The sequence below is a fragment of the Panulirus ornatus genome, chromosome 61 (genome assembly GCF_036320965.1).
Source record: "Panulirus ornatus isolate Po-2019 chromosome 61, ASM3632096v1, whole genome shotgun sequence".
Taxonomy (NCBI): domain Eukaryota; kingdom Metazoa; phylum Arthropoda; class Malacostraca; order Decapoda; family Palinuridae; genus Panulirus; species Panulirus ornatus.
Window position 1 is genome coordinate 563,377 of NC_092284.1, and position 15,879 is coordinate 579,255.

General features: G+C 38.2%; 1 protein-coding gene across 13 annotated transcripts in view; it reads right to left on the reverse strand.

The window, feature by feature from the left end:
• Positions 1-15,879, reverse strand: part of LOC139767380 (uncharacterized) — a 136,565-nt gene that overhangs the window by 62,507 nt on the left and 58,179 nt on the right. For 12 of the 13 annotated variants that reach the window (XR_011717045.1, XR_011717047.1, XR_011717049.1 and 9 more), the window contains 2 exons: positions 15,346-15,417; positions 3-270 (listed from right to left, as the gene is read on the reverse strand). Coding sequence is in view for 10 of the 13 variants with exons in the window: in XM_071696714.1 (XP_071552815.1) it covers positions 3-270; positions 15,346-15,417 (340 nt within the window). In the remaining 3 variants the exon portion in view is untranslated. The remainder of the gene's footprint in view (positions 1-2; positions 271-15,345; positions 15,418-15,879) is intronic. The other variant, XM_071696711.1, reaches the window with a different exon arrangement.

Genomic DNA, 15,879 nt, shown 5'->3' on the forward strand with positions numbered 1-15,879 from the left:
ACCTGACACTCAGACTGGTGTCCGGCATCAGCCAACCGACTCTGAAGATTCTCGTACTTGTGGTGCCAAGCGTCGATCGCCTCTTGGTGGGACAGTCGCAGCTGATCAACTTCGTCCTTCAAAGCAGCAATGGTGGCATCCCTAGTAGCAATAGCACACTGGTGGCTACTCCTAGCAGAGTCTAACTGAGACTGGTGGGATTTGCTTAGTTCCAAGGAGGTACTGGCCAAATTCTCCTCATGCTGTTTCTGCAGTTTGTCAAGTTCACATCTGTCAATAAATTTATCGAATTTCAAAACATGCAAAACTGTTAATGCATGAAACCAACTCCCATACAGCCACTGGAAGAGTCAAACTTTACTTAATAAATGGTGTTCTTGTACCTGCTGTGACATTAAAGAAAATGGGAAGAGAGCTACCCTGCAGTAATTTTCCTAACCCCACAAATAGTTATGAGGATACAGTGCCAACACCCAAGATCACCTCAACTGTTCTCCCTGCCTTAGGAGGCTCTGATTAAATGCTGTCTCAAGAAAAACAGCCAAAGAACCTTTGTAATTTTTCAGCAATATCTAAAGTTCTATTTCATTCTATTCCTACAAAATCCATTCCCACAACCATAGTGTTTCAATTGAGTATAGTCTCTAAGCCCACTCACATATTCTCAATAAATGACCAATCTGCTGAGCAAAATGAAGTTACATTCCTTATCACAGTAATCTTTCATCAATACCTCTGCACAGTAAGTTAGCTACTACAAAAAACACGAGTCTCCACTCACGCTTTTACTTTTCATATATAAAACACCTTCAGTGCAGATATTCAATTATCCTTCCCAACCATACTTGTCAGAAACACCTCTACTCATTAAAAGTTCATTGGTGAATATCTATCTATTTCTTCTGAGGACTAATTCTTCTCCTTACACCTTTAACCATATTGCCACACATATTCTTTACCTACCATCACCTTCTGTATCTTCATGGCCATTCCAAACACAAAGAGTACATTGTATAAATTCTATAAAGAATGCTTAATCAAAAACTTATTATAATATCACTTAAAACTATAAGTTAGGAAGCCTACAATGTACTCAAGTAAGAAACCTACACTGTACTCAAGTGTATTACAATAAAGATTGACTGAAAATGACTGAAAACTATAATTCTAACTATCATCTTTCTTCTTATTTGCAAATGGATCCAGTTACCTGTGATAGCAAAAATGGTTAGGTTTGAAGGTATAGTAGTCCTAACATTATTAAATAGATGTGATGCAAGGGACATAGATAAGACTCTGTGGAGGACAGGTGTGTTAGAAATTAAATGTCTGAGGACATCATGTGGTGTGACGTGGTCTGATTGAGTAAGTAATGAAAGAGTAAGAGAAATGTGAAAGGATAGAATGAAATGGAACAAAATGGTATACAGGGGTCATCATGCTGTCAATGTCAGTGAAATGAACCAGTATCTATTGTATATCATAGAAAGGTCTGTGGAGCCTGGTTGTGGAAGGGGAGCTGTGGTTTCGGTGCATTACACATGACAGTAAGAGAATGGATGTGAGTGAATGTGGCCTTCTATATCTCTTCCTGGCACTACCTCACTAACACAGGAAACAGTCATCATGTATGATAAAAAAGAATATATGTATATATACGCAAAACACAAGCCTTCCTAAGCATCACATAAGACACAAAACATTTACTCTCCAAATTAATGTCATCAATAAAAAAGAAACACACAAAGTAAATGTCCTCACAACAATTATTGTTTTGAATAAAACACACAAAGTAAATGTCCTCAAAACAGTTAGTGTTCTGAGGGCATTTAGTTTGAACAAGAAAAAGAACCCCTTTGCATCCTATACAAACAATTCAATTCACTCCACTCTAAACTATTCCTCACCAGCCTGGTCTTTCATCCTCTCTAAAGCAAACACAAAGACGCAAGGAAAGCACACAAATCAATGCAATCAAAATAATCATTGGCTGCTCATCAACCACAAATGCTCAACACCTAAACAATGAAACAAAGATTATCCCAATACAAACCTACCCCAACATGCTCAGCGCCCAATTCTTTGGAACACCTCTAGACCCCTCCTACCTAAACCTCTTCATACAGAAACAGTCTACCCCATTTCCCACTTCAGCAACCCCTACTCACAGATCCCCACACCCATACAAAATACAAAACTGACAAATCACCCACACTGAAATGACATACAAGTGCTAAACAACCATCCCCCAACTCAGTCTTAAACACCACTCCACCAGACATATATATATGTATATAAGCATATGTATATGTCTGTGCATGCATATGCATGTATACATTGAAATGTATTGGTATGTATATGTGCATGTGTGGGCATTTATGTATATACATGTGTATGTGGGTGGGTTGGGCCATTCTTTCATCTGTTTCCTTGCACTACCTCCCAAACGCAGGAGACAGCGACAAAGTATAATAAATAAATAAAATATATATATATGCAAAAGATACAGATAAAGAACTAATACAAAGCAACAAACATAAGGACTGAAATAAGCAAAAACCTGATCATAAGGTGGACACATACCCCATGCAGGTACATATCTACATAAATTTTGACAAAAAACAAAAAAATTTCTTAAAATGTGGGATAACTGGCTTCTCTAGCTTCATCAACAAACACATTAAAGTTCTCTTTTACATCATATCAATGAGCCAATATATGAAAGCTAAATATATAGCACCTTTCTGTGTTCACTATGATTCTCAAAAAAGACAAAGTTTACAGACCATCAAAGTCACCTTAGCCCCTAATGTGAATGATGCCTGCAGATAGGTTCTCCTCTCAACATATTTCACAAAGAATCTTCTCTACTGACAACTACTATCAAAAAAGGATCAAGGTATCCCAACCAATGAACTTACCTATTTATGGTACTTGATGCATCTTTTTTTAAATAAATGGTCCAAGAATGACAAATACCTGTTCATGAGATATCTATCTATCTATCTATATTCCCAACACCCAATCCCTCAGGGAGCCTTTAATGCCTCACCTTTAACTGGCTGCTGGTAGAGAGCACTCAGTACAGTATTTATGAATTATACAGTCAATTTTCCACACTAAAAGCTGAGACCTAAAAAAAAATCACCTATTACTTAATAATGTCCTCCATGTCATGAATTTCTGATGCAAAGACAGTGACCCAAGGTTAGTTCCTGAGAAATTGCATTCATAAGATTTTCTTTACAATGACCTCCATGATAATGAGAAAACATCATCATTCATCACTGATCTCAAACTAGATCAACATGTGCAAAGCAGCTCTGGCATAAGATGGTGACTCACTGCCAGCTTGGTCTCAAAATATCATGCTAAGAATTCAGTTAGAAATGCAAAACAGACAGATTTTTTGGAGGTAGTCTCCCATCTTACAAAATAAGTCAACTTAAACTATCAGTGTAATTATCCTAATTCCTTATGAAATGCATATCTGTAGCAAAGATGGTGATCAAAAGTTTAATGTTCACTACTTCATAAAAAACACAAGTTGAAGGATAAACAGTCTTTTCCTATTTCCAAGCTGCCCTTCTCACACCTTTGGCAGCAGTGATACATGAAATTTCACTAAATTCATACCTATAACTATATGGTTTCAAATGTTATTCACCAATCTAATCATTCACATTAAAATTCATACCCATAACTATAAGAATTCAATTACTATTCACCAACATAATCATGTCCAGTTAAATATCCTGCTGCTAATCAATGAATGCAAAACTATATGCAGAAATATTGGAAAATCTATTACATGGAGTGGGTGGGTGGGCCTACATAAGTATAAACCACAAAGATGGAATGGTTCAACCTGACATGCCAACACCAAACATACCCAGCCTCAGTGATTATGTGGGCAAGGCTGACTACACCCAACTTCAATTACTCCCCAGTTGGTGTACACATCTATATATAAACTTGTCAGCTAGATTTGAGGCCCCCTGCTTCTCTCACGACTAACTTCACTTCTTCCTCCTTGCCTCCCTCCTATCCCTTTTTGCCTACTTCCTACATCCCAACTCATCCTATCCCCTTCTTCCTTCCCCTCTTCTCTCACGTGTCTCCCCCTCCATACACCATACGACAAGAGATGAACACCATGATCCCTTCTCACCAAGAACAGGAAATGTATTTCCTGTTTTTTTCTGATTCTGCTTACCCTTTCTCTGATCATTATTCTAGTTATAAAACAAATGTCTCTTTGAGGGGAAACTAAGAAATCATGAAAGTTGCTCAGATCAAGCCATATCAAGTGTCCCTCCCGCCTGGCATCTACAGTGGTGGGACAAGAGTTACTATCTTATGCTATTATTCTATATCTCTAATGCCTGTTCCCTTTGGGAACTCCCTCAAGGGAGTGGCCATGGCAAAGTCTCTATAATTGGTGAGCTCACTATCTTATGCATTTAGTAAAACATTTTCTCACTATTGAACTGCCTCCTATCTCTCACATCAATACTCCCTCTTCCCTCTCTCCATCCTTCCCAATACCAGCACCATAATCTAGTTCTTGGAAATCAGTGCTGCTCAGGAGTAAACAATAAGATTCATATCATATGCAAGATAAAAATTACAAGATAAAGAAATATGAGACATTGATACATTGCCCGATTTCCTATTATCAACAAAAAAAATAAATAATAAGAGCTCTATTTGCTTTCAGAAATGCATGGCAATAATACTGACCAAAATGTCAGCATGTCCTATAGCAAACACTTACATCACAAACAACTGAAAGCAATACCTAAAGCTATTCATTACAACAACATCACAACATAATGCAGAATAATCATTCCAACATTATTACAATGATTAAAACAGTATGATTCGGGAAAAAGGTCATCTTTAATATCCTACAAAATACAATATGCAGTCAGGTAATTGTACTGCTCTTCAACTCTAGGGACAAAATTCAAAATCTAATTAAGTCACATGTATGTACATGTACAGTGCGATGAAGCAAATCTGTAATACATATGTATGATTAACAAGACATACATTTCCTCTCACATATACATTTATTCTATTATAAAAGCTTTTCACAATATTTATGAGTTACTCATGTATGCTAACTGAAGTTATCTTTTTATATATCTTTTTATTTTCTTATTATACTTTGTTGCTGTCTCTCGCGTTAGCGAGGTAGCACAAGGAAACAGACGAAAGAATGGCCCAACCCACCCACATACACATGTATATACATACATGTCCACACACGCACATATACATACCTAAACATCTCAACATATACATATATATATATATATATATATATATATATATATATATATATATATATACACACACAGACATATACCTCTTTCTTTTCTTTCATACTATTCGCCATTTCCCGCATTAGCGAGGTAGCGTTAAGAACAGAGGACTGGGCCTTTTAGGGAATATCCTCACCTGGCCCCCTTCTCTGTTCCTTCTTTTGGAAAATTAAAAAAAAAAAAAAAAATTGAGAGGGGAGGATTTCCAGCCCCCCGCTCCAAGACATATACATATATACACATATATGTAGTAAACACTACATATATACACATATATGAAGTAAGAACTACTTAAAATGGATTTTCAGTCAACGTTATATACTTTTTTCCAAATCCCTAGTTGCTATGTAAACTTTCTTCGTCTCCAGATCTTTCTCCATTTCCTGCCTATAAGCAAGATGAACACAATCTTTCTTAGTAAACTTATGCTCTTCTTCACCTACAATGGGTTAATTAATTTTCCACACTTGAAGCATATCTATTATGTTCTTCACCAACTACACTATAAAGGAATTACTTCTATAATGCCTATGATCATTTCTGAACCCTACACCTTAATAAAAAAAAAAAAAAATCCCTTTCATCCAATCACCAGGCACATGATCACTTTTTTTAAGCTTTTGCACACACTCAAAACCCATTCAGCATCAATATCACCTCACCACTCCATCCATACCTCTGCAATAATGCATTAAAAGATACCTCAATGCTTTTCTTACCTTTCTAAGATCTTTCTGTATCATATACCTCTCACGTTCTCCCTTTACTTCTAATCCTACCTCACCAGCTGCCATATCCCTTTCACCAACATCTCCCATCAGTAGTTAATGAAATTAGTAGGGATTCAAGGAAACAGTCCTATGACAACAGAATCATCACCGTCAGAGCATGCACCAGTTTGTGTCTTCTTGTTCTTACAACATGCCAAAACACAAAAATAATGAATGTTTGCAGCATTACAAATCTTCAGGGAGTGCCTACTCAGAACTCTAATGATATGAAGAACAATGAACATTCCTGAACACCTCTGGTTCCCCTTAATTTACATGACAGCTAGATAGCAGATATGAGCAGTACTCTCAGTGAAGTGGAAAATGGCAAATAAGAGTGAAAAAAGTTATAAATATCATCATGTATGCCTTTTCCTGGAAGTAAAGCAGCATGCTGTATGTATACCCTTCCCATAACACTTTGGTAAATCACAATATCATCAAAAAAAATATCATCAGCCAAACTCAGATTGCAATGCCTTTCTTTTTCCTTAAACTATTTTCTATAAAGCTTCATGGGTCAAAATCAAGATCTAATGCCTTACATAATCTTTTTTTCCAATGCAAATGAATATTCAGTTCTCTTTAGGAATCTGTCTCCCATCAATTTTTCTTGAGAAAGTTCCTAGAATCCAGCCGGAAGCAATATAATTCTTTGTTATTCATAACCAATATATTTTTCAATTTGCAAACAAACTGAAATCACAAAAAGATATTAGCCACTCATGAAATCTAGCATGGGGTCCATCAAATGAGTAATATACTGTAGGAATGAACCAGAAGAAAAGCAAGAATTATATACACTAGCAAGCAACAGTAAGGTAAAAAGATAGACCCTGTGTGCACCACAACGTAAAGAGCTGCAATGAATATGAGGGTCACGATGCAAGATAAAAGTAAGACAAGAAAGTATACCACATAAGACTAGATGAAAAGTGGCAGAGGACCTAACATTTAAAAGGAGGAGAGAAAATTTAACAAATGATAATGTGAGTCACTTGCACCTCTATTTATGAAGAATCTTTCCCCAACAAGTAGTTTACAGACAATCTAAACATCATCAACATACAAGAGACTCACCAACAAATATCAAAAAATGAGCTATAGAATTCTGCACAATGGGCTGCCTATGACTTAGGGAAGTTGTCTGGAAGTATTTGCTCTAGATCAAATAACATACTGAAACAGCTACCATTCCTGAAGGGGATATTTACATCTTTACCTCCAAATGAATTCATAAAAATGCTTCAATCTATTCAACATTTTTACACAAAGTAAGTCCTAACCTGCAACATACATGGTCAAATCTAAAGCCAATTCAGCTAAAATGAAACAAAATTATTTACAAGAGATGGTGTTTCACAAATACATCCTCATTAGTATATACACTACAATTATAAATGTCTATAATTCAGCAATATGGTGTCCCACTTATAAAATTTTGGTAATAATTTTCTTATTGTTGTGCTTCATAGGCATGAGAAACACAAAAAATCCAAATAAACAAACTGAACACTGTTAGAACACTTACTGGTACAGTACTACATTTGGACAAGAAGAAGAATCCCTTAGTATCCACTACATATAATTCATCAGCTCCAACACAAACTTTCACCTGCCTAATCAACCATCCCATGAAAAAAAAACATTCAGAACAATTAACAGCTATCTAGTAACCCCAGCACTTAACAAATGCACAACAAAGGACAACACATCACAAGAACCCTCTGTTCCAGATGGAATGTCCATCATATACACTTACTCCTCAACTGTCCTGTCTTCAACCCATAAACACACACACACACACACACACACACACACACACACACACACACACAAAACATCAATGCAGCTTTTTGACCTGTGGTCCCAACCACAGCATACAGAAGAGGATCCTGTAAAGGTACAGGTGTATTCATACTTATCTGTAAATGCATCTGGAACAGACAAAGAGCAGTCTCACTTATTCACATCTATTCTCTAGATATCATGTATAGTGCACTGAAACCAGTGCCCCCTATCTACATCCAAGCCCAAGTGAACTTTCCATGGTTTCTCCAGATCATTTCTGCCCTGTTTCTGCCCACAAACAGCATGTCACCCCTTGTATACCACACATCAATTTTCTCTATCCAATGTGTGTCTCACACCCATGACATGTATAGGCCCCATATAAATCAGAGCCTCTTTCACTCCATCCTTCCATTTCCTCCTTGATCTTACCCTCCTCTTCGTTCCTTCCACTACAGAAAGGTATTTCCTGTGAATCAGTACTTTCCTCAATCATCCTCTCTATATTCAATTTCCAATACCTCCACCCTCTTTTTTTTTCTTCTTCTAGGGCCTAGATCTCACATTTACACAGCACAACTGGGACTACTGCACCATTAAACATAACATAACATAACATTTACTGGAGAGAGAGAGAGAGAGAGAGAGAGAGAGAGAGAGAGAGAGAGAGAGAGAGAGAGAGAGAGAGAGAGAGAGAGAGAGAGAGAGAGAGAGAGAGAGAGAGAGAGAGAGAGAGAGAGAGAGAGAGAGAGAGAGAGAGAGAGAGAGAGAGAGAGAGAGAGAGAGAGAGAGAGAGAGAGAGAGAGAGAGAGAGAGAGAGAGAGAGAGAGAGAGAGAGAGAGAGAGAGAGAGAGAGAGAGAGAGAGAGAGAGAGAGAGAGAGAGAGAGAGAGAGAGAGAGAGAGAGAGAGAGAGAGAGAGAGAGAGAGAGAGAGAGAGAGAGAGAGAGAGAGAGAGAGAGAGAGAGAGAGAGAGAGAGAGAGAGAGAGAGAGAGAGAGAGAGAGAGAGAGAGAGAGAGAGAGAGAGAGAGAGAGAGAGAGAGAGAGAGAGAGAGAGAGAGAGAGAGAGAGAGAGAGAGAGAGAGAGAGAGAGAGAGAGAGAGAGAGAGAGAGAGAGAGAGAGAGAGAGAGAGAGAGAGAGAGAGAGAGAGAGAGAGAGAGAGAGAGAGAGAGAGAGAGAGAGAGAGAGAGAGAGAGGCATATAAGTAAAAGGAATGTCAGTGGAAGTGTGCTGGCTGAGATGTAGCATGGGGGTAGAGGGGCAGGCCAAGAATAGCTTCACCAGCGTGGCACTTTTTGGCACAGACACTGCAGCATCGTCTGCCTTGCCCTCACCTCCACGTTCTACTACTATCATCACCACTACCACCACAATACCAATATCACAATACTCACAGCCGTCACCACCATACCATCATTACCACAGATCTAAACTCTCTTTTCACCTTTATGTAAAACATATCCTTCACTAAAACTTTGATTAAAAGTTGTCACATACTCTGTGTGCTCAACTAAAAATATATGAACAAAAAATTCAGCCACAAAAAAGCATCCACATGATATACATCACTGTGCATACAAGCACACACTCACACAAACATACAAATGTACTTTGACATAATTACACACCTAGACCAGATCACAGTGATTACAAAATAAGTTGGTTAGAGAAAAAAGCTTTGAGAGTAAGGTTGCCAAAGTGAGGTGCCTACAATGACTCTGTGTCATCAGCAAAACTGTCAAGGAACTAAGAGATTTGCAGTATTTGTTTACTGACTCTGGCATTCTCTTAAGGTCTTAAAATTACATGACTTCAAAGCATTATGGTAATGGTTAAACACTGAGCAAAGTAACCACCATAGCTTGATAAACATAAGTATATATTGTTGGTGGCAAGTCTTGGTAGATTCTGTTAAAGTTGTGGCCTGACACTGTGTGTGCTACATACATGTATGAGGACATCTGTCTGAGGTGTGTATGAGAGCCAGATATTTATTCATTTGGTTTCTATAATTCTTAATTATATAACCCTATGACCTGCATATTTAAGGCTGCACTGCAATCATTAGCAGGGAAAGGATTGTCTCCTTTGGAGTAAGTTCTTTGATAGAAATGAAATTATACTGCTTTCCATCAGCTTGATGAATGTGATGCTTCCTTAGCAGTGTAACTACATGCAGACAGAGTCCAATAATGCCATATTCTCTACATGTTATTGTATATACTAAAGAGGAGGGACTTACCTTTAAAGCTTCCTATCTTTCATTGAACAGCAATTTTTTCTTAATTCAAAACTAGTGTAATGTAAAGGATCAGTATCAAAACTGTTCTATTTTATTACCATCACATCAATCCAGCATATATGTATTTCTAAAGGCTGCTTTACATCTTCCTCTCTGTGCATATTTGTTGCTGAAAGTCAAAATGTGTGTGACTAAGACTGCACATTTTACTGCCTAACATAAATAACTTTTCTCAGGCACAAGGCTTCTTTATGTAACTTTATAAGAGAGCCAAGTATAATCCAGGATTTGAGCTCAAGTACAGCAGAAATTCTTGGTTACTTGGCACCAGGTAACCAGTGTCCTTTTATTTTAAGGAGTGATAGAAACCTTGCACAAGATATGCCATAGCAGGAGTTGCAGACACCCAGCACTAAAGGTTGTATAAAACTTGGCTACAGACCAGCATTTGGCAAGCTCACAAAACAAGAATCAAGGAAAGATTGTGGTTGTCAGTTGCCATGCAGCTGTATTAGAATCAAATGGAATTTTGCCGTGCACACTATGCTTAGTTCAAGGTTTTAATCAGGCATATATGATAACTTTTACAATACTTAGCTGCAGACATCCACAGACTTATTCTAATTTGCACCAGTCTCATATAAACACTAACCTAACCTGTCTAACTTTGGCTCCCCTCACTACTTCCAACTTCTTACATCACCAAACATAACATCATCTCTCCTTCTAACCTTTACTACATCAGCTGAATTATTTTTTTATGCAATGCCTTTACATACATACAAACAAATATAAAATGGATATTCATACCTGATCACTCTTTCACACGCTACTGAGAGGTAGTGCCACAAACATACAATGAAAGGCTGCATTTGCTCACATACATTCTCTAGCTGTCATGTGTAATAAACCAAAACCACTGCTCCCTATCCACAACCATGCCCTACAAGCCTTTCCATGGTTTTCCCTGGTTGCTTCACATGCTCAGGTTCAGTTCATTGGCAGAATGCTGAACCCTGTATACCACATCATTCCACTTCACTCTTTCGTGTGCACATTCCTGCATGTTCAAGCACTAATCAATCAAAATCTTTTTCACTCCATTCTTCCATTTCCAGTTTGGCCTACCCCTTCTTGTTCACTTCACTACTAACACATACATCCTCTATGTCAACTTCTCCTCACTCATTCTCTCCATATGTCTAAACCATTTCAGCACACCCTCTTCAACCGTCTCAGCCACGCCTCTCTAACCCTTTTATTACTTAATCAAACTTCCTCACACCCCATACTGTCCACAAACTTTTCATTTCCAACATCTCTACCTTCCTTTGCACATCCTCATCTATAGCCCAAGCTTCACATCTATTTAACATTGTTGGGACTATTATACCTTCAAACACAACCATTTTTGCCCTTCTCCAATGTTCCCACAACCTTCACCCCCTCACCTACCATATGACACCCTTCCACTTCCATAGTTCCATTTGCAGCTATGTCCATTCCCAGATAACTAAAACACTTTACTTTCATCAAGGTTTTACCAATTCAAACTCGCACTCCAATTAACCTATCCTCTCCCTTGCTAAACCTAATAACCTTGCTTTCATTCACATTTACTCTCAGCTTTCTCCTTTCACACTCTTCCAAACTCAATCACCAACTCCTGCAATTTCTCACTCAGATCTGCCACCAGTGCTGTGTCATCAGCAAACAACAATTGACTTACTTCCCAGACCCCCTCATTCTCTAAAGACTGCATACTCGCTCCTTCCTCCAATACTCTCACATTTATCTCCTTCACCACCTAATTCATACATAAATTAAACAGCCATGGTGACATCATACACCCTCCTGCAGGCCAACCTTCACACTAGCTTAATTTGTTCTCACCCTTTGCCATTCTACACTCAATCTCTCCTGGTATTTCACCACACAAATCTCTTTTCCATAAACAAATCAATAATGAATGTGAACATAAGCCGTTTCTTCATCTGTTCCTGGCAACATCTTTCTAATATGAGAAATGGTGAACAAGAATAAAAAAAAAACTAATATAATAAAACGGTTTTGGAAAAAGCCTATGAGGAAAGTTGAGAGAGATGCCTTGTAGAAGGTGTTACAAATATACCGAGAAAGTTATTAAACAAAGAACCGAAGTTTCACCAGGACACTAAAGCATGCTTGTGAGCAGATCGGGAGGAGGGTGTGTGGTTCTCAGAGAGTAAGAAGGGAGGAGGGTGTGTGGTTTTCAGTGGGTAGGAAGGGAGGAGGGTGCATGGTACTCAACAAAAAGTGGGTCTGCATCATGGATAAGTGATGTTATTGTGATTCTTTATTCTGTTTATTAAAAGAGTAGTGAGAGAGACAAATACTTGAGTATTATAGCAAGGGGTAGGCCTACAGTATACTCAGGGATGGGGACCAAAGGGAAAGCAGCTGCTGTTTGTGGACGACACAGCTGTGATGGTAAACTCAAAAGAGAAACTCTGGAGGTTGGTGACAGAGTCTGAGAGTATGTGAGAAAGGAGAAACTTGAAAATAGATGCAAACAAAAATAAAGTGATGAGATGCAGCATGTAGATGAGACTGATGAGATGCAGCATGTAGATGAGACAGCATGGTTTGAGAGTAAGACTGAATGGGAACAACCTGGAAGAAGTGGACAGCTTTAGATACCTTGGGGTGAACTTGGTAGCACAAGGAACCATGGATGCCAAAGTAAGTCTGGTGGGAGTGGGAGCTAAGGTCCTGGGTGAAGTGAGGAGTATGAGGAAGGATAGGTCAACTGTTATGGCAAAGATGGGTATATTTGAGGGAACAGAAGTTCTGATAGCATTCTATGGATACGAGTCTTGGGACATGAATGTAAAATAATGGAAGAGGTTGGGTGTGTTGGAAATGAAATGCCTTAGAACAAAAAGTGGTGTCAGGCAGGTTGGTCACATACACAATGAGAGCATATCTTAAAAGGTGTGTTTAGTACACAGATTATGATTGAGAGCTAATCAGGGACTGCTGAAATGGTATGGACATATGGAAAGAATAAGTCAATAAAGACTGATTAAGGATATACTCATATGTGTCTGAAGTAGGAGCAAGAGGGAGGGAGGGAGGGACCCAAGAAGGAGAAAGAACATGAGAGAGGCTTTGGACACTGCTAATCGTATAAAAACTAGTCAAACCTCTCCTTCATTAAATGTATCCTTAAAAAAACTTAAAGGAGATCCTTTATTCCAGTCTGAAAACAAAAATCTGTATGAAAAAAATTTGTTCATACATTTCTGTGATTTCTCTTCTTGGCAAGATATTGCCAGAAACAGACAACGGAGCTCTACATAAAGAAAAACCCTTGAATGACTCATTATTCTGTTCCTTCTTTTGGAAAGCAATACCTTTCTCACTATACTTGATACCTTCCCCTCCATTCACAAGTGTTTCACACACTCTCCTTTTGATTCACTTTAGTTCACTCAACTATTTTTTACAATATCTGGTGTTAACTCCATCTCCACCATTCTCATTCAAAAATAGCTTTCATATCTGTTTGATGTTTCTTGCATTAAGAAGGTCACACCAGGGACAGACAACTATGCCCTCAAGGAAAATACTCTCTCAGCTTCCTCTTCTGTACCTACTTTCGGGAAGTAATAATACAAGAGGGGAAGATTTCCAATCCATCCATTCCCACCTTACTTTGTCACGCATGATGCACGGAACACGAGTAGTATTTGTTTCCCATGTCCCCTGGGGAAATTATGATTCAACAACAAAAGTAGATCTATTTAACTATCTATCTCCATCTCTGATGTCTATTTCGAAATGAAACTCCCTCATGGGGGTGGTGACAGCAACTGAGTTTCCATAACTAGTGAACTCCAGCGCTGCTTCATAGCCTTTAGTGCCTCACCCTTGACAGGCCACTGGCAGAGGGCAACTCTAGTGCAGTGTTTGCAAAAGGTCCCTACCTAATGTTCCTCCCTAATATTCCTACCTACTACTTCTACCTAATGCTCCCACCTAAATTTTCTTACTACTACTACTATCTACTGCTCCTACTATTTTGCTAAAAGGCAGGGCAAGCACATAGTGCTCACCGGAGGAATACCTAGGATATGAAGAATGAGCTGTGTGAGCTTTGTGTTGTCAAGTGTTATGTATGACAAGGCGAGAGTGTATGTTTCTGGACAGAATGCCAGTAGTCCATGTGTGGATGAGACAGAAAGAAAAGACAGTTACATGGTTCAGAGAAGTGCAACATGAAAACCACTGAAGTGCTGGCTAACTACACAGCTGTCATTAAATCTCCTGATATTCTAGCAAATAGTACTGGTAGTATACCTCCCTGGTTGTTGCCTGCCTTCCAACTACAATAACAGATAACAACAATCAAAACACCACAACAGGTATTCTTATGCAGTGCATACACCAGTCCTCTGAATCAATGACTTTTCCATATATGCAGCAACCTTTTGCTCAGTACTTAATCCATCATTCTTCTAATTCATCACTCGCTGTCTTCTAACTTCAATGTTGAATAGCCTCACTCTTCAATGGCCTTTTCTTTAATCTTTTTTAATTTCCCTCATCACTTTTGCTCACCATTCTCCTTTCCTATTAATATCTCATGTCTTTACCTTTATTCTTTCTGGAAAAACCTTAAATCAACATCCAACCTTCTTCAAAATCAATGCATGTTTTCAATAATCCCCTTTAACACCAGATTCTCTTCTTTCCTCACTTTTGCCTCTAAAATTGTACTCTTTCCACAGAGGATAAATCTGTGCATTTATCTGTAATCTCACCTGTCCTCTTAGCAGCCAAATGTACCATTATTGCAAATTCTCAGGTTAAACTTCTAGAGTTTCTCATAAGTAAGAGTTTTGAGTTTCAAACACTGCAAAAAATTAACTAAACCATAATCAGAAACATGAAAGTTTAAGTGTTCTGGAACATACTTGCTCCATAAACCATCTAACACTATAGAAACATGAAAGTATGAGTTGTTTAGGAACGTGCTTAATCCACATACAATCTCACACTACAAATTGTAAGTCACTTCAGTGGTAAACTAGGGTTAACTTGTCAGTATCTATGTAGTAATCACACTCCATAATATAAATACACTGGCTATGCACTGGCTGCACTATACATGCACAGGCCATGAAATGGATATGCTAAATGAAACACAACCCACTCAAACTGTACATACGATATCTTAATCATGTTGAGTAAAGCAATGTAACGGCTCTTTGCACTAAGTGAATCAGCAAACCCATGGCTTCTGTAAAAGAATTTTTATTTCTTTTAGAATCCCATAATTTTTGCAACACATAAGCTCTGTTGAATAAGGATTGTTCATACTAAAGACAAACTACAGTAAGATCTTATGACAACTTATGGGTGGCCTGCACGTTCACTAATGTCAATAACTCATATGATACAACTATAACAAGATACTTCTTGTAAAATCTTTATTCCTAAAAACATTTGCAGTTTCAAATTCCATTTCAACACACCCACAGACATATCTCTCTTACCATTTCATTACTTACTCGATCAAACCATCTCACACCACATATTGACCTAAAACATTTCATTTCCAACACATCTACCCTCCTCCGTACAACCCTATCTATAGCCCATGCCTCGCAACCAAATAACAAATAGAACACTATTCCTTCAAACATACCTATTTTTGCTCTCTCAGATAATGTTCTCACCTTCCACACTTTCTTCAACGCTC